Source organism: Tetrao urogallus (genome assembly GCF_951394365.1).
Source record: "Tetrao urogallus genome assembly, chromosome: Z".
Classification (NCBI taxonomy): domain Eukaryota; kingdom Metazoa; phylum Chordata; class Aves; order Galliformes; family Phasianidae; genus Tetrao; species Tetrao urogallus.
In genome coordinates this window covers 5,226,235-5,249,421 of record NC_136816.1, presented here as the reverse complement: position 1 = coordinate 5,249,421, position 23,187 = coordinate 5,226,235, and the positions used below count along the sequence as shown (strand labels likewise).

Here is a 23,187-nt window from a genome sequence, read left to right as displayed (position 1 = left end):
AGGTTTCTGGCAGCAGATTCCTCATGAAGCAGAACAGAGGTTTCTGGCAGCAGATTCCTCATGAAGAAGAGGATTCCTGACGATCAGATTGCTCGTGAGGTGACTCCTTCATGCTGTTGAACTCTCCTGTGCCTGCTGCCGGAGCGCTGCTGCTTCTCGCCCCCCCCCCCCCCCCGCTGCATCTGCCTGGGACCTTCAAACGCCGTGCAACAGGACGCTGCTGGATCCTGCTGGTGACCATCCCTGCTTACGCAACTCTTGCTTCTTTCCCATCTTTTCTATCGCCCTCCTTCCCTTCCCCGTCTCCCTGGTTAGGTTTTGTAATGAACTGGTCGGAGCAACATATGAACCGTTGTTTCTTAATCTCACGCCGGGTATACAGATATTAAAAGAACCTCGTCTCCCTCCTATAAACTGGAGCGAGACAGGGCTCACACTTGGACGCAGTATTCCGGATGGGGCCCTCCCAAGGGCAGAGTAGAGGGGGACAATCACCTCCCTGTCCCTGCTGGCCACCCCTCTTCTGATGGAGCCCAGGATACCATTTGCCTTCCAAGCCACAAAGGTACATTGCTGCTCATGCTAAGTTTTTCATCTATCAAGACCCCCAGGTCCTTCTCCACAGGGCTGCTCTCAAGGACCTCTCCTTCCCATCTGTATGGATGCCTGGGATTCCTCTGCACTTTCAGATAGACAGCTGGGCTGTAAACGCACACTGCTGGTTCACGTCCAGCTTCTCGTCTACCAGGACCCCCAAATTCTTCTCCGCAGGGCTGCTCTCAAGAAGATCCTGCCCCGGTCTATAGAAATAGCTGGGATTTCCCCGGCCCAAGTGCAACACCTTGCATGTGGCCTTGTTGAACCTCATGAGGTTCACGGGGGCTCACTTCTCCAGCCCGTCCTGGGTGGCTTCCCTTCCCTCCAGCGGATTGATGGCACTGCTCACCTTGGTGTTGTCTGCAAACATGCTGAGGGTGCACTCGATGCCGTCGTCTGTGTCACTGATAAACTGGGGAAGAGCACCGGTCGCAAGAACGACCCCTGGGGGACCACCACCACTTGTGACCGGCTCCCACCCAGACACAGAAACCGTCGATCACAGCCCTGGGGCTGCGACCGGCCAACCAGCTCTTAATCCATTGAACAGTCCACCTTTCAAAACCATAGCTCTCCAATTCAGAGAGAAGGATGTGGCGAGGGACCATGTCAAAGGCTTCGCAGAAGTCTAGGAGGGTGACATCCATCACCCTTCCCCCACACACCGATTGCCGTCACTCCATCACGGAAGGCCACCAGACTGGTCAGGCACGATCTGCCCTTGGTGAAGCCAAGATGCTGGCTGTCTCGGATCACCTCTTTGTCTCCTATGTGCCTTAACGTGGTAACCAGGAGGATCTGCTCCGTGATCTTCCCAGGCACAGAGGTGAGGCTCACCGGCCTGGAGTTCCCCGGGTCATCCTTTCTCCCTTTCTTAAAAGTGGGAGTAACGTTTTCTTACTTGCTCTACTCTAGCGAGCCTCATTGCATCCCCTTCCCCCTTCCTACCTACTTTCAAGCCCTCTCAATGAGCCCCGCTAGCTCTGGGGCTGGGATCCGTTTCCCTCTTAGAGATAAATGACAGAGGCCTGCAGCCATTACACCGCGTGCGGAGTAAATAGCCCCACGGTCAAAAAGCCCAAAGTTCCTGAGAGGCTGGTGCCCTCAGGAACCCATTACCTGGGTTCTCCTAGCCCACTCCTCGTCCCTCACCGGCCCAGGAAGGATAGAAGCAAATATCAGTTGTGCTCCCACTCCCTCAACCAACCACCATAAAGCCCTGAAGTCTTTTTTGATAGTCTGCAGGCTGCTCTGAGCTCCTTCATCCCTGCCTGCCTGAACTATCCGCAATGGGTAGTAATCAGAGGGATGAACTGGATCCGGGTTCTAGTTTTTCTAGCTGTGTCCTTGACCTGGGCCCCAGGGAGGCAGCCCACCTCCGTGTGAGTCGGGTCCGGTCTGCATATGGGGCCCTCAGTCCCGTGAGGAGGGAATCACCTACAACAACCACCCTTCGGCCTGTCTTAGCAGAGGCAGCCTGCAGACGCAGAGTCGGCCGCCTCGCCCTTGGCACTGTCTCAGGCAAAGCTTCCCGTGCCTCCTCGCTCACCTCCCCTTCAATCCACAGTTCCCCGGATCTCATCTGTCACTTAGGGGCACCTGGGCAAGTAACGTTGCCAAGGAAGAGGTTCACCCACGATGCCGAGCTGGGGCTGTGTTCCAGTTCTGTTCTCTCCATCTCTCAGAACCCCGTTTCTGCCCGCTGGTGGCAGGACGTGGGTCCCTCACTTTCTGGCGGCTGTCTCCCTGGCGCCTTCCTCTCTGGCACGCCTGGGAGTTACTCCACGGTCAATCTCTTGCTCTCACTCCCTGATGCTCCGTAACCTCTCCACCTCCTCCTTGAGCTCTGCCACCATGCTGAGCAGATCTTCCACCCGCTCACACAGCAGCACCCGCCTCCCTCGCCAGGCAGCAGCAGGCTCAGGCACTGCATGCAGCCGGAGACCTGAACAGCCCCATTCTTGGGCAGGGCCTCCATCTGGGTCAGGATGGAGTCTTCGCGGGGCAAGCTCGTTGCCTGGAGGGAGGACCCCATGGTAAATCTGTGGTCTTGGAGACTGCCAGTAGGTAAACTGGTCTCCAAGTGAGGAGGGACGGTACTTCTGTGCCGTCCTGCGCAAGCTCCCACACCTGCCGCTGCAGTATGCTGTGGCTGCTGCGCACATGCTGCCTGTGGGCCTGTGGGCATGCTGTCCCCCTTCAGGGACACAGGTAGATCTAAAGATAACGCCACGACAACCATCTGGGAAGGTGCCGGGGAGAAGACGACCCCGTGGTCTCAGCTCCTAACACTGCCTACCGCAGGACAAACAGAGACGAGTGACGCCAACATGTGGGGAGGGTGTTGAAGGTGTATTTTTTGGGAAAGATGGAATCACAACCGTCACGTGGGGATGGACACGGCTGCTGGAAGCCGACTTTGGACTGGTTGTGGGGATGTCTTCTCCGATGCTGGACCCGGGAGCGGCTTTGTGCCCGGGCTGGTCCACCGAAGGATGAAGGTGGAACGTGTGGACTCTCTTCAAGGTTGATCTTCTGTGCCGCTTGGGACCACAGCCCACGTCACGTGGGGATGGGACACGGCTGCATCAGCGCCGTCTTCGGGACTGGCCGTGGGGCCATCTTCTCGGGTGGTTTGCCCGGGAGCGGCTTCGTGCCCAGGCTGGTCCCCGCTGCCTGGACTGGCTCCCACGGCCTCGTCGGGGCCGGCTGCGGGAAGTGGAAGCGCGACGCCCCACTGGGGATCGGCTTCGAGTGGGGGCCCGCCCTCGTTGCCTGGACTGTCTTCTGCGTGCAGGCGGAGGGGAAGCCCTCGAGGACCTCGGTGGTGCTGGTGTGGCCGAGGTGCAGGTGCCGCCCTGAGTACCTTGGGCTGTGGTACGGCTCCCACCACGTTGTCTTCGGGGCTGACTCTGGGAGCCCGAGGCCCGGCCTCGCAATGGGGAGCGGCTTCTTGTGCGGCCGGTCTCCCGCTGCCTGGGACGATTTCTGGCTGCATCTGCCAGGGAGGTTCTGGAGGACCGTGTGGTCCTCCGTCTTCTGGGGCTCTCGGAGGAGGTCTCAGCGCCTGCAGCTGGTGCCTGTCTTCCTGCACCGCGTCGTTGGTGCTGCTGAGATGTGTCCCGCTCCTCAGAGAGGTGTGAGCGGGTGGTGGTCTGCTCAGCCTCTGGCACTCTGGGCTGGACGCTGAGCTCAGGCAGCTGGGAGTTGCAGGATGGGCCGGGAGCTGCCTGCGTAGCAGGGCCAGAGCTGATGTTTTCAGGTCCTGCAAAGACGGGGGAAGGCGCCGGTACCTCGTGGCTCGAAGTGCTGGGGCTGGCAAGCTCGGCGCTGGAGCGGGAGGCTGTAAGGAGAGACAGGAAGCTCAGCAGGGTGAACATGCAGCCCCAGGGCAGGACAGGCTGCCATCCCTCATGGGGCAGAGAGAGACTGTGGCGAGGCCACCCTGAGCACCCGTTGCCAGGCCTCGCCTGGCCCCAGTCCCGCGGCACGCGGCTCTTTGCCTCTTACCGGTGCTCCTGCCAGCGCAGGTGTCGCACTCCCAGCCATTTCTGCCCATGGCCCAGAAGGAGCAGCACCAGTGCGTGCCTTCTGAGCCGCAGGAGCTGCAGATGAACAGCTGCCAGAGCCTGCGGAAGCAAACGGGTTGTGGCTGTGAGGACAAAGCGAGCCAGGGCACGGAGCAGCCGGCATGGCTCCGGTGCTCGGTCCTTGCTCCAAGGCTGAGATCCCACGCAGAGCCCCAGAGGACTGCGGAGGTCACTCACCCCTTCTCCTGTGCCCTCTCCCTGCCTCCTAGGTAGATGCACGGGTTGGCGTCGCAGCGCCTGTGCCTTTCTCGCAGCGGCTGGTATGCTGCATCGTCCCACCAAGATGGTCGTCTGCCGGAGAAGAGGGGAATCTGGTGAGTCTCGGGTGCCCCAGGCACAAGGCAGATTCAGGGCATCCCTGCTCATCCTCATTCCCTGCCCCTCCAGGAAGCTGAGACCAGTGCTCGCAGGATGGCCTGCCAGGGCCAGGGGCAGTTCCTGGGCAGGCACAGCAACACCTGTGCCTGAGTGTCTGCGGAGCCGGGCAGAAGGACACCAACCTGACTGGGATTCTGATGCCCAGGGTGGTCATCTGGGAGCGGAATCTTGTTTTTCCTCCGCAGACGGGGCAGAAGAATCGCATGGTGGCGGCGTGCAGGGCATGTTTCTGTAGGAGAAGCACGAGCGTGAGCGTGAGCGTGAGCGGGGGGGGCTGGCTGCCGCAGAGCACCAGCCGTGCCCACGGGGCGAGGGGAGGACTCCTACCCTGATGCAGCCCCGGTGGAACCAGGCCTGCTTGCACACCGGGCACACCATGGTGTGGTAGGACGTGCTGTCCCCCACGGGCTCCAGGCAGATGACGCAGATGGTGTTCTGCGACGGAGCTGCCTCCGCCGCCTGCCGAGGGCGATGCTCCCAGCAGAAGGACCTGGGCGGGAGGACAGAAGGGGTGGGCATGGTGAGAAGTGCCGTGAGGAGGGCAGAGGACCAGGAAAGAGCGCCAGGCCTGGGCTCTGGCTCTGGCAGGATGCTGGAGGTGTCGCTGCGGGTTCCTCCCTGGAGCAACAGCGAGGGACGGCAGCTTGGCTGCTGCTGGCAGCCCTTACCTGTGCGGCCCAAAGTGCTGCGTGACGCATTGCCCGTCCTCGGCGCAGGGCAGGTGGAAGCTGCGCTCGCAGCCTGTCTCCGCGCAGCTGATGGCAGCTCCCCTCTCGCCGCAGACAAAGCAGTTCTGGAAAGAGCAGAGCAGCCCCCGTTAGCGGTGGGCTCGGGGCCTCGGCGGCCGGCCCCACTTCTCCGGGCAGGGCGCAGGGTGTGGGCACCGCTGCCTCACGCTCTGCAGAGCTGCCTGGCAGACGAGGCTCGTCTGCTGTGGTGGGACTTTGTCCCGGAGCCGGTTGGAAGGGCCGCGATGGCTTTCCTTGGGTCCAGGCGAAGCCGGTGCGAGCCTCTGCCGGCACCAAGCTCCCCGTTCCGTTCAGCTCCTCACCTTCTGGCCTGCCAGCTGGAGCGTGCGCTGGATGGCGCTAACGGGGAAGCCAAAAATTTCCCCCCCTGGGCATCTCCACTCCAGAAGCCCGTTGGCAAAGACCTGCAGGAGAGAAAGGAGCGGGATCTCGTGAGGCCGGAAAGGAAAGGAGCATCCCTGGCAGGAGCCCTGGCCCGTGAGGGAACTCACCAAGCAGAATTCGTGGACACAGAGCCCACCGCTGGCAAATGTCTGCCCGCAGATGTCCGGGTTCACCTGTGCGCGGCCGCACAGCACACACACTGCAGAGGAAGGAGAGAGCAGCTGTGAGCAGCGGTGAGCACCTGGCAGGGCCGGGTGTTCCTGGGGGCCGTCCGTCCCCAGGGCCTGCTCCGAGCCTGCCGTGCTGCTGCCTGAGGGGCAGGGCTGGAGGGGGTGGAGGGGAAGGGGGCATCGCAGGCCCAGCAGCTGCAGCGGGCAGCCGCAGCCCGAGCCGGGGCTCTCACCTGGCTCCCCGGAGTCGGGGGCCTCCTCCTTCTTCTCCGCCATGTTCGGCATCGACAGTGAGAAACAAGAGAGTCAAGGAAGTCCGTCCTCTCTCCACGCCTCACCAGGCCGAAGTGAGCAGGGCCCCGGCCGGCAGCCTTTGCTCTGCTCCCGGCCCCGCGGGTCACAATGGCCACCACTGTGACATCACGGTCACCACCTCACCACCAGGCTGAGGGCGCGGCAGGGCGGCGGCTCCTGTGGGCAGCGCAGGGTGAGGGGCCCGGTGCTGCCAGCAGCAGGGGGCAAGGACGGCCTCCCTCAGGCCTTTTGCACCGCGCCCGTGCTGGGACGTCGCAGCACGGAGTCTAATAAAGGGCTGCGGGTCAACTGCACAGCCGGCATTTCTCGCGTGTGTGTGTGCTGTGTGCTGGCCGACTTTGCACGGCCTGCTGGTGACGGGACAAGGTGTTGACCTGAGAAAAGAGGAGGTCTGGTGACCTGCGAGGGGGAATTCCTCACTCGGAGGGCGGTGAGGCCCTGGCGCAGCTGCGCAGAGAAGCTGTGGGTGCAGGCGCTCCAGGCCTTGTTGCACAGGGCCCTCTTCGAAGCTGACCTGCTGGGTGGCAGAGGTCCCGCGGCAGGCACCTGGGGCTGGGTGGGCTGTACGATCCTTTCGTGTCCAAGCCTTCACACATCAAAGCTTCAGGCCTCATACAGTTCCCAGAGGCAAAGTGGCACGGGCCGGGCACAGTTCCCTTCCAGCCTGCGTATGAAATGAGTCAGGAAATCTTCTGAAGTGTGCTTGCTTTGGCCTGCTGGCAATGGTCACCGTGCCAGAGACAGGAGAGGAGCTGTGCCTTGCCCAGGGCTGCAGTCCTGGAGTCCCACTGGAGCATCCCTGCTCCTGCAGCCTGACCATGCAAGTCAGCTTCTGCGTGAAAGTCAGGCCAACGCTGATGGGAGAGCCGCCACGCTTAGATGGTGGAGATGTGGATCTCCGCCCTCTGTGGAGTTGCTCAAGGTCTCACTGCTGGATAGGGCTCCAGGCAGCCCGATCTAGTGGGTGGCAACCAACACACTGCAGGAGTCTGAAACTTGATAGACTTTAGTGTCCCTTCCAACCCAAGCCATCCCAGGATCCTGCGATTCAAAACGCCTGTCAGATCCAGCATTAAGCCGGATTACTAAGGCAGCTATCCAGCCAGTCTTGACACCCCCCACAAGGCTACCACGGTAGCAGACAGGCATGATCTTTTTGTAGTAAATCCAAGTTTACTACTCCGGATAACCCTTCTTTTTCCCCTCCTGCTTTGAGACGATATCCAGAGTGAGGTGCTCCAACACTTTCCCAGCGATGGATGTGAGCCTGATTGGCCTATCGTTTCCTGACTCCTCCCTCCTGACCTTTTTGAAGATTGGAATGACGGTGGCTATCCTCCAGCCTTCGGGCATCTCTCCTATTCTCCATGAGGCTTCACAGATCACAGAATCACACAGAATTGCAGAATCACAGGGTTGGGAGGGACCTCAAGGATCATGAATCTCCAACCCCCCTGCTACATGCAGGGCCAACAAGCTCCACATTTAATACTAGACCATGCTGCCCAGGGCCCCATCCAATCTGGCCTTGAACGCCTCCAGGGACGGGCATCCACGGCCTCTCTGGGCAGCCTGTTCCAGTACCTCACCACTCTCTCTGTAAAGAATTTCCCCCTGACATCCAACTTAAAACCATTTCCCCTTGTCCTGCAGTTATCGACCCTTTCCAAGAGTTGATTCCCCTTCTCTTTGTAGGCTCCCTTTAGGTACTGAAAGGCTGCAACGAGGTCACCCCGCAGCCTTCTTGTCTCCAGGCTGAACAAGCCCAGCTCCCTCAGCCTGTCTTCGTAGTGGACGTGCTCCAGTCCCCTGACCATCTTCGTGGCCCTCCTCTGGACCCTGTCCAACAGCTCCCTGTCTTTCTTGTACTGGGGGCTTGTAAGATATTATTCTGTTAACGTCTGTGTCTCAAAGCTTGCTGGGGACACAGATGGACTTGTTCAAGTCCCGGCAAGTCCTGGGCAAAGGTTGTGAGATCCTTTGCCTGGGGGACGCAGACGGACAAGGCCAGGGGCAACGAGAGCGAGATGAGCTGCAGCTAAATAGCTGTGAAGTGCTCCTTTGTGTGGACTTATCTCAGGATGATGGCCATCTCAGGGGGTACTCAATGACTCTTGCTCAAGGCCCATCCTTGTCACCTAGGCAGGAGAACAAGGAGGATAAAAGAGGAACTGAAAACCATGAGGATAGGTTTCTGGCAGCAGATTCCTCATGAAGCAGAACAGAGGTTTCTGGCAGCAGATTCCTCATGAAGAAGAGGGATTCCTGACGATCAGATTGCTCGTGAGGTGACTCCTTCATGCTGTTGAACTCTCCTGTGCCTGCTGCCGGAGCGCTGCTGCTTCTCGCCCCCCCCCCCCCCCCCCCCCCCCCGCTGCATCTGCCTGGGACCTTCAAACGCCGTGCAACAGGACGCTGCTGGATCCTGCTGGTGACCATCCCTGCTTTACGCAACTCTTGCTTCTTTCCCATCTTTTCTATCGCCCTCCTTCCCTTCCCCGTCTCCCTGGTTAGGTTTTGTAATGAACTGGTCGGAGCAACATATGAACCGTTGTTTCTTAATCTCACGCCGGGTATACAGATATTAAAAGAACCTCGTCTCCCTCCTATAAACTGGAGCGAGACAGGGCTCCACACTTGGACGCAGTATTCCGGATGGGGCCTCCCAAGGGCAGAGTAGAGGGGGACAATCACCTCCCTGTCCCTGCTGGCCACCCCTCTTCTGATGGAGCCCAGGATACCATTTGCCTTCCAAGCCACAAGGGTACATTGCTGCTCATGCTAAGTTTTTCATCTATCAAGACCCCCAGGTCCTTCTCCACAGGGCTGCTCTCAAGGACCTCTCCTTCCCATCTGTATGGATGCCTGGGATTCCTCTGCACTTTCAGATAGACAGCTGGGCTGTAAACGCACACTGCTGGTTCACGTCCAGCTTCTCGTCTACCAGGACCCCCAAATTCTTCTCCGCAGGGCTGCTCTCAAGAAGATCCTGCCCCGGTCTATAGAAATAGCTGGGATTTCCCCGGCCCAAGTGCAACACCTTGCATGTGGCCTTGTTGAACCTCATGAGGTTCACGGGGGCTCACTTCTCCAGCCCGTCCAGGCTCCTCTGGGTGGCTTCCCTTCCCTCCAGCGGATTGATGGCACTGCTCACCTTGGTGTTGTCTGCAAACATGCTGAGGGTGCACTCGATGCCGTCGTCTGTGTCACTGATAAACTGGGGAAGAGCACCGGTCGCAAGAACGACCCCTGGGGGACCACCACCACTTGTGACCGGCTCCCACCCAGACACAGAACCGTCGATCACAGCCCTGGGGCTGCGACCGGCCAACCAGCTCTTAATCCATTGAACAGTCCACCTTTCAAAACCATAGCTCTCCAATTCAGAGAGAAGGATGTGGCGAGGGACCATGTCAAAGGCTTCGCAGAAGTCTAGGAGGGTGACATCCATCACCCTTCCCCCACACACCGATTGCCGTCACTCCATCACGGAAGGCCACCAGACTGGTCAGGCACGATCTGCCCTTGGTGAAGCCAAGATGCTGGCTGTCTCGGATCACCTCTTTGTCTCCTATGTGCCTTAACGTGGTAACCAGGAGGATCTGCTCCGTGATCTTCCCAGGCACAGAGGTGAGGCTCACCGGCCTGGAGTTCCCCGGGTCATCCTTTCTCCCTTTCTTAAAAGTGGGAGTAACGTTTTCTTACTTGCTCTACTCTAGCGAGCCTCATTGCATCCCCTTCCCCCTTCCTACCTACTTTCAAGCCCTCTCAATGAGCCCCGCTAGCTCTGGGGCTGGGATCCGTTTCCCTCTTAGAGATAAATGACAGAGGCCTGCAGCCATTACACCGCGTGCGGAGTAAATAGCCCCACGGTCAAAAAGCCCAAAGTTCCTGAGAGGCTGGTGCCCTCAGGAACCCATTACCTGGGTTCTCCTAGCCCACTCCTCGTCCCTCACCGGCCCAGGAAGGATAGAAGCAAATATCAGTCGTGCTCCCACTCCCTCAACCAACCACCCTAAAGCCCTGAAGTCTTTTTTGATAGTCTGCAGGCTGCTCTGAGCTCCTTCATCCCTGCCTGCCTGAACTATCCATAATGGGTAGTAGTCAGAGGGATGAACCGGATCCGGGTTCTAGTTTTTCTAGCTGTGTCCTTGACCTGGGCCCCAGGGAGGCAGCCCACCTCCGTGTGAGTCGGGTCCGGTCTGCATATGGGGCCCTCAGTTCCCGTGAGGAGGGAATCACCTACAACAACCACCCTTTGGCCTGTCTTAGCAGAGGCAGCCTGCAGACGCAGAGTCGGCCGCCTCGCCCTTGGCACTGTCTCAGGCAAAGCTTCCCGTGCCTCCTCGCTCACCTCCCCTTCAATCCACAGTTCCCCGGATCTCATCTGTCACTTAGGGGCACCTGGGCAAGTAACGTTGCCAAGGAAGAGGTTCACCCACGATGCCGAGCTGGGGCTGTGTTCCAGTTCTGTTCTCTCCATCTCTCAGAACCCCCGTTTCTGCCCGCTGGTGGCAGGACGTGGGGTCCCTCACTTTCTGGCGGCTGTCTCCCTGGCGCCTTCCTCTCTGGCACGCCTGGGAGTTACTCCACGGTCAATCTCTTGCTCTCACTCCCTGATGCTCCGTAACCTCTCCACCTCCTCCTTGAGCTCTGCCACCATGCTGAGCAGATCTTCCACCCGCTCACACAGCAGCACCCGCCTCCCTCGCCAGGCAGCAGCAGGCTCAGGCACTGCATGCAGCCGGAGACCTGAACAGCCCCATTCTTGGGCAGGGCCTCCATCTGGGTCAGGATGGAGTCTTCGCGGGGCAAGCTCGTTGCCTGGAGGGAGGACCCCATGGTAAATCTGTGGTCTTGGAGACTGCCAGTAGGTAAACTGGTCTCCAAAGTGAGGAGGGACGGTACTTCTGTGCCGTCCTGCGCAAGCTCCCACACCTGCCGCTGCAGTATGCTGTGGCTGCTGCGCACATGCTGCCTGTGGGCCTGTGGGCATGCTGTCCCCCTTCAGGGACACAGGTAGATCTAAAGATAACGCCACGACAACCATCTGGGAAGGTGCCGGGGAGAAGACGACCCCGTGGTCTCAGCTCCTAACACTGCCTACCGCAGGACAAACAGAGACGAGTGACGCCAACATGTGGGGAGGGTGTTGAAGGTGTATTTTTTGGGAAAGATGGAATCACAACCGTCACGTGGGGATGGACACGGCTGCTGGAAGCCGACTTTGGGACTGGTTGTGGGGATGTCTTCTCCGATGCTGGACCCGGGAGCGGCTTTGTGCCCGGGCTGGTCCACCGAAGGATGAAGGTGGAACGTGTGGACTCTCTTCAAGGTTGATCTTCTGTGCCGCTTGGGACCACAGCCCACGTCACGTGGGGATGGGACACGGCTGCATCAGCGCCGTCTTCGGGACTGGCCGTGGGGCCATCTTCTCGGGTGGTTTGCCCGGGAGCGGCTTCGTGCCCAGGCTGGTCCCCGCTGCCTGGACTGGCTCCCACGGCCTCGTCGGGGCCGGCTGCGGGAAGTGGAAGCGCGACGCCCCACTGGGGATCGGCTTCGAGTGGGGGCCCGCCCTCGTTGCCTGGACTGTCTTCTGCGTGCAGGCGGAGGGGAAGCCCTCGAGGACCTCGGTGGTGCTGGTGTGGCCGAGGTGCAGGTGCCGCCCTGAGTACCTTGGGCTGTGGTACGGCTCCCACCACGTTGTCTTCGGGGCTGACTCTGGGAGCCCGAGGCCCGGCCTCGCAATGGGGAGCGGCTTCTTGTGCGGCCGGTCTCCCGCTGCCTGGGACGATTTCTGGCTGCATCTGCCAGGGAGGTTCTGGAGGACCGTGTGGTCCTCCGTCTTCTGGGGCTCTCGGAGGAGGTCTCAGCGCCTGCAGCTGGTGCCCGTCTTCCTGCACCGCGTCGTTGGTGCTGCTGAGATGTGTCCCGCTCCTCAGAGAGGTGTGAGCGGGTGGTGGTCTGCTCAGCCTCTGGCACTCTGGGCTGGACGCTGAGCTCAGGCAGCTGGGAGTTGCAGGATGGGCCGGGAGCTGCCTGCGTAGCAGGGCCAGAGCTGATGTTTTCAGGTCCTGCAAAGACGGGGGAAGGCGCCGGTACCTCGTGGCTCGAAGTGCTGGGGCTGGCAAGCTCGGCGCTGGAGCGGGAGGCTGTAAGGAGAGACAGGAAGCTCAGCAGGGTGAACATGCAGCCCCAGGGCAGGACAGGCTGCCATCCCTCATGGGGCAGAGAGAGACTGTGGCGAGGCCACCCTGAGCACCCGTTGCCAGGCCTCGCCTGGCCCCAGTCCCGCGGCACGCGGCTCTTTGCCTCTTACCGGTGCTCCTGCCAGCGCAGGTGTCGCACTCCCAGCCATTTCTGCCCATGGCCCAGAAGGAGCAGCACCAGTGCGTGCCTTCTGAGCCGCAGGAGCTGCAGATGAACAGCTGCCAGAGCCTGCGGAAGCAAACGGGTTGTGGCTGTGAGGACAAAGCGAGCCAGGGCACGGAGCAGCCGGCATGGCTCCGGTGCTCGGTCCTTGCTCCAAGGCTGAGATCCCACGCAGAGCCCCAGAGGACTGCGGAGGTCACTCACCCCTTCTCCTGTGCCCTCTCCCTGCCTCCTAGGTAGATGCACGGGTTGGCGTCGCAGCGCCTGTGCCTTTCTCGCAGCGGCTGGTATGCTGCATCGTCCCACCAAGATGGTCGTCTGCCGGAGAAGAGGGGGAATCTGGTGAGTCTCGGGTGCCCCAGGCACAAGGCAGATTCAGGGCATCCCTGCTCATCCTCATTCCCTGCCCCTCCAGGAAGCTGAGACCAGTGCTCGCAGGATGGCCTGCCAGGGCCAGGGGCAGTTCCTGGGCAGGCACAGCAACACCTGTGCCTGAGTGTCTGCGGAGCCGGGCAGAAGGACACCAACCTGACTGGGATTCTGATGCCCAGGGTGGTCATCTGGGAGCGGAATCTTGTTTTTCCTCCGCAGACGGGGCAGAAGAATCGCATGGTGGCGGCGTGCAGGGCATGTTTCTGTAGGAGAAGCACGAGCGTGAGCGTGAGCGTGAGCGGGGGGGGCTGGCTGCCGCAGAGCACCAGCCGTGCCCACGGGGCGAGGGGAGGACTCCTACCCTGATGCAGCCCCGGTGGAACCAGGCCTGCTTGCACACCGGGCACACCATGGTGTGGTAGGACGTGCTGTCCCCCACGGGCTCCAGGCAGATGACGCAGATGGTGTTCTGCGACGGAGCTGCCTCCGCCGCCTGCCGAGGGCGATGCTCCCAGCAGAAGGACCTGGGCGGGAGGACAGAAGGGGTGGGCATGGTGAGAAGTGCCGTGAGGAGGGCAGAGGACCAGGAAAGAGCGCCAGGCCTGGGCTCTGGCTCTGGCAGGATGCTGGAGGTGTCGCTGCGGGTTCCTCCCTGGAGCAACAGCGAGGGACGGCAGCTTGGCTGCTGCTGGCAGCCCTTACCTGTGCGGCCCAAAGTGCTGCGTGACGCATTGCCCGTCCTCGGCGCAGGGCAGGTGGAAGCTGCGCTCGCAGCCTGTCTCCGCGCAGCTGATGGCAGCTCCCCTCTCGCCGCAGACAAAGCAGTTCTGGAAAGAGCAGAGCAGCCCCCGTTAGCGGTGGGCTCGGGGCCTCGGCGGCCGGCCCCACTTCTCCGGGCAGGGCGCAGGGTGTAGGCACCGCTGCCTCACGCTCTGCAGAGCTGCCTGGCAGACGAGGCTCGTCTGCTGTGGTGGGACTTTGTCCCGGAGCCGGTTGGAAGGGCCGCGATGGCTTTCCTTGGGTCCAGGCGAAGCCGGTGCGAGCCTCTGCCGGCACCAAGCTCCCCGTTCCGTTCAGCTCCTCACCTTCTGGCCTGCCAGCTGGAGCGTGCGCTGGATGGCGCTAACGGGGAAGCCAAAAATTTCCCCCCCTGGGCATCTCCACTCCAGAAGCCCGTTGGCAAAGACCTGCAGGAGAGAAAGGAGCGGGATCTCGTGAGGCCGGAAAGGAAAGGAGCATCCCTGGCAGGAGCCCTGGCCCGTGAGGGAACTCACCAAGCAGAATTCGTGGACACAGAGCCCACCGCTGGCAAATGTCTGCCCGCAGATGTCCGGGTTCACCTGTGCGCGGCCGCACAGCACACACACTGCAGAGGAAGGAGAGAGCAGCTGTGAGCAGCGGTGAGCACCTGGCAGGGCCGGGTGTTCCTGGGGGCCGTCCGTCCCCAGGGCCTGCTCCGAGCCTGCCGTGCTGCTGCCTGAGGGGCAGGGCTGGAGGGGGTGGAGGGGAAGGGGGCATCGCAGGCCCAGCAGCTGCAGCGGGCAGCCGCAGCCCGAGCCGGGGCTCTCACCTGGCTCCCCGGAGTCGAGGGCCTCCTCCTTCTTCTCCGCCATGTTCGGCATCGACAGTGAGAAACAAGAGAGTCAAGGAAGTCCGTCCTCTCTCCACGCCTCACCAGGCCGAAGTGAGCAGGGCCCCGGCCGGCAGCCTTTGCTCTGCTCCCGGCCCCGCGGGTCACAATGGCCACCACTGTGACATCACGGTCACCACCTCACCACCAGGCTGAGGGCGCGGCAGGGCGGCGGCTCCTGTGGGCAGCGCAGGGTGAGGGGCCCGGTGCTGCCAGCAGCAGGGGGCAAGGACGGCCTCCCTCAGGCCTTTTGCACCGCGCCCGTGCTGGGACGTCGCAGCACGGAGTCTAATAAAGGGCTGCGGGTCAACTGCACAGCCGGCATTTCTCGCGTGTGTGTGTGCTGTGTGCTGGCCGACTTTGCACGGCCTGCTGGTGACGGGACAAGGTGTTGACCTGAGAAAAGAGGAGGTCTGGTGACCTGCGAGGGGGAATTCCTCACTCGGAGGGCGGTGAGGCCCTGGCGCAGCTGCGCAGAGAAGCTGTGGGTGCAGGCGCTCCAGGCCTTGTTGCACAGGGCCCTCTTCGAAGCTGACCTGCTGGGTGGCAGAGGTCCCGCGGCAGGCACCTGGGGCTGGGTGGGCTGTACGATCCTTTCGTGTCCAAGCCTTCACACATCAAAGCTTCAGGCCTCATACAGTTCCCAGAGGCAAAGTGGCACGGGCCGGGCACAGTTCCCTTCCAGCCTGCGTATGAAATGAGTCAGGAAATCTTCTGAAGTGTGCTTGCTTTGGCCTGCTGGCAATGGTCACCGTGCCAGAGACAGGAGAGGAGCTGTGCCTTGCCCAGGGCTGCAGTCCTGGAGTCCCACTGGAGCATCCCTGCTCCTGCAGCCTGACCATGCAAGTCAGCTTCTGCGTGAAAGTCAGGCCAACGCTGATGGGAGAGCCGCCACGCTTAGATGGTGGAGATGTGGATCTCCGCCCTCTGTGGAGTTGCTCAAGGTCTCACTGCTGGATAGGGCTCCAGGCAGCCCGATCTAGTGGGTGGCAACCAACACACTGCAGGAGTCTGAAACTTGATAGACTTTAGTGTCCCTTCCAACCCAAGCCATCCCAGGATCCTGCGATTCAAAACGCCTGTCAGATCCAGCATTAAGCCGGATTACTAAGGCAGCTATCCAGCCAGTCTTGACACCCCCCACAAGGCTACCACGGTAGCAGACAGGCATGATCTTTTTGTAGTAAATCCAAGTTTACTACTCCGGATAACCCTTCTTTTTCCCCTCCTGCTTTGAGACGATATCCAGAGTGAGGTGCTCCAACACTTTCCCAGCGATGGATGTGAGCCTGATTGGCCTATCGTTTCCTGACTCCTCCCTCCTGACCTTTTTGAAGATTGGAATGACGGTGGCTATCCTCCAGCCTTCGGGCATCTCTCCTATTCTCCATGAGGCTTCACAGATCACAGAATCACACAGAATTGCAGAATCACAGGGTTGGGAGGGACCTCAAGGATCATGAATCTCCAACCCCCCTGCTACATGCAGGGCCAACAAGCTCCACATTTAATACTAGACCATGCTGCCCAGGGCCCCATCCAATCTGGCCTTGAACGCCTCCAGGGACGGGGCATCCACGGCCCCTCTGGGCAGCCTGTTCCAGTACCTCACCACTCTCTCTGTAAAGAATTTCCCCCTGACATCCAACTTAAAACCATTTCCCCTTGTCCTGCAGTTATCGACCCTTTCCAAGAGTTGATTCCCCTTCTCTTTGTAGGCTCCCTTTAGGTACTGAAAGGCTGCAACGAGGTCACCCCGCAGCCTTCTTGTCTCCAGGCTGAACAAGCCCAGCTCCCTCAGCCTGTCTTCGTAGTGGACGTGCTCCAGTCCCCTGACCATCTTCGTGGCCCTCCTCTGGACCCTGTCCAACAGCTCCCTGTCTTTCTTGTACTGGGGGCTTGTAAGATATTATTCTGTTAACGTCTGTGTCTCAAAGCTTGCTGGGGACACAGATGGACTTGTTCAAGTCCCGGCAAGTCCTGGGCAAAGGTTGTGAGATCCTTTGCCTGGGGGACGCAGACGGACAAGGCCAGGGGCAACGAGAGCGAGATGAGCTGCAGCTAAATAGCTGTGAAGTGCTCCTTTGTGTGGACTTATCTCAGGATGATGGCCATCTCAGGGGGTACTCAATGACTCTTGCTCAAGGCCCATCCTTGTCACCTAGGCAGGAGAACAAGGAGGATAAAAGAGGAACTGAAAACCATGAGGATAGGTTTCTGGCAGCAGATTCCTCATGAAGCAGAACAGAGGTTTCTGGCAGCAGATTCCTCATGAAGCAGAACAGAGGTTTCTGGCAGCAGATTCCTCATGAAGAAGAGGGATTCCTGACGATCAGATTGCTCGTGAGGTGACTCCTTCATGCTGTTGAACTCTCCTGTGCCTGCTGCCGGAGCGCTGCTGCTTCTCGCCCCCCCCCCCTCCCCCCCCCCCCGCTGCATCTGCCTGGGACCTTCAAACGCCGTGCAACAGGACGCTGCTGGATCCTGCTGGTGACCATCCCTGCTTTACGCAACTCTTGCTTCTTTCCCATCTTTTCTATCGCCCTCCTTCCCTTCCCCGTCTCCCTGATTAGGTTTTGTAATGAACTGGTCGGAGCAACATATGAACCGTTGTTTCTTAATCTCACGCCGGGTATACAGATATTAAAAGAACCTCGTCTCCCTCCTATAAACTGGAGCGAGACAGGGCTCCACACTTGGACGCAGTATTCCGGATGGGGCCTCCCAAGGGCAGAGTAGAGGGGGACAATCACCTCCCTGTCCCTGCTGGCCACCCCTCTTCTGATGGAGCCCAGGATACCATTTGCCTTCCAAGCCACAAGGGTACATTGCTGCTCATGCTAAGTTTTTCATCTATCAAGACCCCCAGGTCCTTCTCCACAGGGCTGCTCTCAAGGACCTCTCCTTCCCATCTGTATGGATGCCTGGGATTCCTCTGCACTTTCAGATAGACAGCTGGGCTGTAAACGCACACTGCTGGTTCACGTCCAGCTTCTCGTCTACCAGGACCCCCAAATTCTTCTCCGCAGGGCTGCTCTCAAGAAGATCCTGCCCCGGTCTATAGAAATAGCTGGGATTTCCCCGGCCCAAGTGCAACACCTTGCATGTGGCCTTGTTGAACCTCATGAGGTTCACGGGGGCTCACTTCTCCAGCCCGTCCAGGCTCCTCTGGGTGGCTTCCCTTCCCTCCAGCGGATTGATGGCACTGCTCACCTTGGTGTTGTCTGCAAACATGCTGAGGGTGCACTCGATGCCGTCGTCTGTGTCACTGATAAACTGGGGAAGAGCACCGGTCGCAAGAACGACCCCTGGGGGACCACCACCACTTGTGACCGGCTCCCACCCAGACACAGAACCGTCGATCACAGCCCTGGGGCTGCGACCGGCCAACCAGCTCTTAATCCATTGAACAGTCCACCTTTCAAAACCATAGCTCTCCAATTCAGAGAGAAGGATGTGGCGAGGGACCATGTCAAAGGCTTCGCAGAAGTCTAGGAGGGTGACATCCATCACCCTTCCCCCACACACCGATTGCCGTCACTCCATCACGGAAGGCCACCAGACTGGTCAGGCACGATCTGCCCTTGGTGAAGCCAAGATGCTGGCTGTCTCGGATCACCTCTTTGTCTCCTATGTGCCTTAACGTGGTAACCAGGAGGATCTGCTCCGTGATCTTCCCAGGCACAGAGGTGAGGCTCACCGGCCTGGAGTTCCCCGGGTCATCCTTTCTCCCTTTCTTAAAAGTGGGAGTAACGTTTTCTTACTTGCTCTACTCTAGCGAGCCTCATTGCATCCCCTTCCCCCTTCCTACCTACTTTCAAGCCCTCTCAATGAGCCCCGCTAGCTCTGGGGCTGGGATCCGTTTCCCTCTTAGAGATAAATGACAGAGGCCTGCAGCCATTACACCGCGTGCGGAGTAAATAGCCCCACGGTCAAAAAGCCCAAAGTTCCTGAGAGGCTGGTGCCCTCAGGAACCCATTACCTGGGTTCTCCTAGCCCACTCCTCGTCCCTCACCGGCCCAGGAAGGATAGAAGCAAATATCAGTCGTGCTCCCACTCCCTCAACCAACCACCCTAAAGCCCTGAAGTCTTTTTTGATAGTCTGCAGGCTGCTCTGAGCTCCTTCATCCCTGCCTGCCTGAACTATCCATAATGGGTAGTAGTCAGAGGGATGAACCGGATCCGGGTTCTAGTTTTTCTAGCTGTGTCCTTGACCTGGGCCCCAGGGAGGCAGCCCACCTCCGTGTGAGTCGGGTCCGGTCTGCATATGGGGCCCTCAGTTCCCGTGAGGAGGGAATCACCTACAACAACCACCCTTTGGCCTGTCTTAGCAGAGGCAGCCTGCAGACGCAGAGTCGGCCGCCTCGCCCTTGGCACTGTCTCAGGCAAAGCTTCCCGTGCCTCCTCGCTCACCTCCCCTTCAATCCACAGTTCCCCGGATCTCATCTGTCACTTAGGGGCACCTGGGCAAGTAACGTTGCCAAGGAAGAGGTTCACCCACGATGCCGAGCTGGGGCTGTGTTCCAGTTCTGTTCTCTCCATCTCTCAGAACCCCCGTTTCTGCCCGCTGGTGACAGGACGTGGGGTCCCTCACTTTCTGGCGGCTGTCTCCCTGGCGCCTTCCTCTCTGGCACGCCTGGGAGTTACTCCACGGTCAATCTCTTGCTCTCACTCCCTGATGCTCCGTAACCTCTCCACCTCCTCCTTGAGCTCTGCCACCATGCTGAGCAGATCTTCCACCCGCTCACACAGCAGCACCCGCCTCCCTCGCCAGGCAGCAGCAGGCTCAGGCACTGCATGCAGCCGGAGACCTGAACAGCCCCATTCTTGGGCAGGGCCTCCATCTGGGTCAGGATGGAGTCTTCGCGGGGCAAGCTCGTTGCCTGGAGGGAGGACCCCATGGTAAATCTGTGGTCTTGGAGACTGCCAGTAGGTAAACTGGTCTCCAAAGTGAGGAGGGACGGTACTTCTGTGCCGTCCTGCGCAAGCTCCCACACCTGCCGCTGCAGTATGCTGTGGCTGCTGCGCACATGCTGCCTGTGGGCCTGTGGGCATGCTGTCCCCCTTCAGGGACACAGGTAGATCTAAAGATAACGCCACGACAACCATCTGGGAAGGTGCCGGGGAGAAGACGACCCCGTGGTCTCAGCTCCTAACACTGCCTACCGCAGGACAAACAGAGACGAGTGACGCCAACATGTGGGGAGGGTGTTGAAGGTGTATTTTTTGGGAAAGATGGAATCACAACCGTCACGTGGGGATGGACACGGCTGCTGGAAGCCGACTTTGGGACTGGTTGTGGGGATGTCTTCTCCGATGCTGGACCCGGGAGCGGCTTTGTGCCCGGGCTGGTCCACCGAAGGATGAAGGTGGAACGTGTGGACTCTCTTCAAGGTTGATCTTCTGTGCCGCTTGGGACCACAGCCCACGTCACGTGGGGATGGGACACGGCTGCATCAGCGCCGTCTTCGGGACTGGCCGTGGGGCCATCTTCTCGGGTGGTTTGCCCGGGAGCGGCTTCGTGCCCAGGCTGGTCCCCGCTGCCTGGACTGGCTCCCACGGCCTCGTCGGGGCCGGCTGCGGGAAGTGGAAGCGCGACGCCCCACTGGGGATCGGCTTCGAGTGGGGGCCCGCCCTCGTTGCCTGGACTGTCTTCTGCGTGCAGGCGGAGGGGAAGCCCTCGAGGACCTCGGTGGTGCTGGTGTGGCCGAGGTGCAGGTGCCGCCCTGAGTACCTTGGGCTGTGGTACGGCTCCCACCACGTTGTCTTCGGGGCTGACTCTGGGAGCCCGAGGCCCGGCCTCGCAATGGGGAGCGGCTTCTTGTGCGGCCGGTCTCCCGCTGCCTGGGACGATTTCTGGCTGCATCTGCCAGGGAGGTTCTGGAGGACCGTGTGGTCCTCCGTCTTCTGGGGCTCTCGGAGGAGGTCTCAGCGCCTGCAGCTGGTGCCCGTCTTCCTGCACCGCGTCGTTGGTGCTGCTGAGATGTGTCCCGCTCCTCAGAGAGGTGTGAGCGGGTGGTGGTCTGCTCAGCCTCTGGCACTCTGGGCTGGACGCTGAGCTCAGGCAGCTGGGAGTTGCAGGATGGGCCGGGAGCTGCCTGCGTAGCAGGGCCAGAGCTGATGTTTTCAGGTCCTGCAAAGACGGGGGAAGGCGCCGGTACCTCGTGGCTCGAAGTGCTGGGGCTGGCAAGCTCGGCGCTGGAGCGGGAGGCTGTAAGGAGAGACAGGAAGCTCAGCAGGGTGAACATGCAGCCCCAGGGCAGGACAGGCTGCCATCCCTCATGGGGCAGAGAGAGACTGTGGCGAGGCCACCCTGAGCACCCGTTGCCAGGCCTCGCCTGGCCCCAGTCCCGCGGCACGCGGCTCTTTGCCTCTTACCGGTGCTCCTGCCAGCGCAGGTGTCGCACTCCCAGCCATTTCTGCCCATGGCCCAGAAGGAGCAGCACCAGTGCGTGCCTTCTGAGCCGCAGGAGCTGCAGATGAACAGCTGCCAGAGCCTGCGGAAGCAAACGGGTTGTGGCTGTGAGGACAAAGCGAGCCAGGGCACGGAGCAGCCGGCATGGCTCCGGTGCTCGGTCCTTGCTCCAAGGCTGAGATCCCACGCAGAGCCCCAGAGGACTGCGGAGGTCACTCACCCCTTCTCCTGTGCCCTCTCCCTGCCTCCTAGGTAGATGCACGGGTTGGCGTCGCAGCGCCTGTGCCTTTCTCGCAGCGGCTGGTATGCTGCATCGTCCCACCAAGATGGTCGTCTGCCGGAGAAGAGGGGGAATCTGGTGAGTCTCGGGTGCCCCAGGCACAAGGCAGATTCAGGGCATCCCTGCTCATCCTCATTCCCTGCCCCTCCAGGAAGCTGAGACCAGTGCTCGCAGGATGGCCTGCCAGGGCCAGGGGCAGTTCCTGGGCAGGCACAGCAACACCTGTGCCTGAGTGTCTGCGGAGCCGGGCAGAAGGACACCAACCTGATTGGGATTCGGATGCCCAGGGTGGTCATCTGGGAGCGGAATCTTGTTTTTCCTCCGCAGACGGGGCAGAAGAATCGCATGGTGGCGGCGTGCAGGGCATGTTTCTGTAGGAGAAGCACGAGCGTGAGCGTGAGCGTGAGCGGGGGGGGCTGGCTGCCGCAGAGCACCAGCCGTGCCCACGGGGCGAGGGGAGGACTCCTACCCTGATGCAGCCCCGGTGGAACCAGGCCTGCTTGCACACCGGGCACACCATGGTGTGGTAGGACGTGCTGTCCCCCACGGGCTCCAGGCAGATGACGCAGATGGTGTTCTGCGACGGAGCTGCCTCCGCCGCCTGCCGAGGGCGATGCTCCCAGCAGAAGGACCTGGGCGGGAGGACAGAAGGGGTGGGCATGGTGAGAAGTGCCGTGAGGAGGGCAGAGGACCAGGAAAGAGCGCCAGGCCTGGGCTCTGGCTCTGGCAGGATGCTGGAGGTGTCGCTGCGGGTTCCTCCCTGGAGCAACAGCGAGGGACGGCAGCTTGGCTGCTGCTGGCAGCCCTTACCTGTGCGGCCCAAAGTGCTGCGTGACGCATTGCCCGTCCTCGGCGCAGGGCAGGTGGAAGCTGCGCTCGCAGCCTGTCTCCGCGCAGCTGATGGCAGCTCCCCTCTCGCCGCAGACAAAGCAGTTCTGGAAAGAGCAGAGCAGCCCCCGTTAGCGGTGGGCTCGGGGCCTCGGCAGCCGGCCCCACTTCTCCGGGCAGGGCGCAGGGTGTGGGCACCGCTGCCTCACGCTCTGCAGAGCTGCCTGGCAGACGAGGCTCGTCTGCTGTGGTGGGACTTTGTCCCGGAGCCGGTTGGAAGGGCCGCGATGGCTTTCCTTGGGTCCAGGCGAAGCCGGTGCGAGCCTCTGCCGGCACCAAGCTCCCCGTTCCGTTCAGCTCCTCACCTTCTGGCCTGCCAGCTGGAGCGTGCGCTGGATGGCGCTAACGGGGAAGCCAAAAATTTCCCCCCCTGGGCATCTCCACTCCAGAAGCCCGTTGGCAAAGACCTGCAGGAGAGAAAGGAGCGGGATCTCGTGAGGCCGGAAAGGAAAGGAGCATCCCTGGCAGGAGCCCTGGCCCGTGAGGGAACTCACCAAGCAGAATTCGTGGACACAGAGCCCACCGCTGGCAAATGTCTGCCCGCAGATGTCCGGGTTCACCTGTGCGCGGCCGCACAGCACACACACTGCAGAGGAAGGAGAGAGCAGCTGTGAGCAGCGGTGAGCACCTGGCAGGGCCGGGTGTTCCTGGGGGCCGTCCGTCCCCAGGGCCTGCTCCGAGCCTGCCGTGCTGCTGCCTGAGGGGCAGGGCTGGAGGGGGTGGAGGGGAAGGGGGCATCGCAGGCCCAGCAGCTGCAGCGGGCAGCCGCAGCCCGAGCCGGGGCTTTCACCTGGCTCCCCGGAGTCGGGGGCCTCCTCCTTGTTCTCCGCCATGTTCGGCATCGACAGTGAGAAACAAGAGAGTCAAGGAAGTCCGTCCTCTCTCCACGCCTCACCAGGCCGAAGTGAGCAGGGCCCCGGCCGGCAGCCTTTGCTCTGCTCCCGGCCCCGCGGGTCACAATGGCCACCACTGTGACATCACGGTCACCACCTCACCACCAGGCTGAGGGCGCGGCAGGGCGGCGGCTCCTGTGGGCAGCGCAGGGTG

The 23,187-nt window shown here is 61.0% G+C and overlaps 3 protein-coding genes across 3 annotated transcripts; all 3 read right to left on the bottom strand.

The window, feature by feature from the left end:
* Nucleotides 1–3,159: 3,159 nt before the first annotated feature.
* Nucleotides 3,160–6,153, bottom strand: LOC306957213 (PHD finger protein 7-like; the record flags this gene model as incomplete). Its single annotated transcript, XM_079548604.1, has 10 exons — nucleotides 3,160–3,636; nucleotides 3,891–3,940; nucleotides 4,108–4,226; nucleotides 4,365–4,478; nucleotides 4,688–4,794; nucleotides 4,893–5,055; nucleotides 5,234–5,358; nucleotides 5,617–5,718; nucleotides 5,806–5,897; nucleotides 6,102–6,153. 10 exons carry the CDS (start codon nucleotides 6,151–6,153, stop codon nucleotides 3,160–3,162), a joined length of 1,401 nt encoding a protein of 466 aa, XP_079404730.1.
* A 6,097-nt stretch (nucleotides 6,154–12,250) lies between these two features.
* Nucleotides 12,251–14,540, bottom strand: LOC306957212 (PHD finger protein 7-like; the record flags this gene model as incomplete). The annotated part of the gene is made up of 9 exons (XM_079548603.1): nucleotides 12,251–12,335; nucleotides 12,496–12,621; nucleotides 12,760–12,873; nucleotides 13,084–13,190; nucleotides 13,289–13,451; nucleotides 13,630–13,754; nucleotides 14,013–14,114; nucleotides 14,202–14,293; nucleotides 14,498–14,540. 9 exons carry the CDS (start codon nucleotides 14,538–14,540, stop codon nucleotides 12,251–12,253), a joined length of 957 nt encoding a protein of 318 aa, XP_079404729.1.
* A 6,143-nt stretch (nucleotides 14,541–20,683) lies between these two features.
* On the bottom strand, nucleotides 20,684–22,982 carry LOC306957211 (PHD finger protein 7-like; the record flags this gene model as incomplete). The annotated part of the gene is made up of 9 exons (XM_079548602.1): nucleotides 20,684–20,768; nucleotides 20,929–21,054; nucleotides 21,193–21,306; nucleotides 21,517–21,623; nucleotides 21,722–21,884; nucleotides 22,063–22,187; nucleotides 22,446–22,547; nucleotides 22,635–22,726; nucleotides 22,931–22,982. The coding sequence occupies 9 exons, from the start codon at nucleotides 22,980–22,982 to the stop codon at nucleotides 20,684–20,686; spliced, it is 966 nt and encodes a 321-aa protein (XP_079404728.1).
* Between the last annotated feature and the right edge of the window lie 205 nt (nucleotides 22,983–23,187).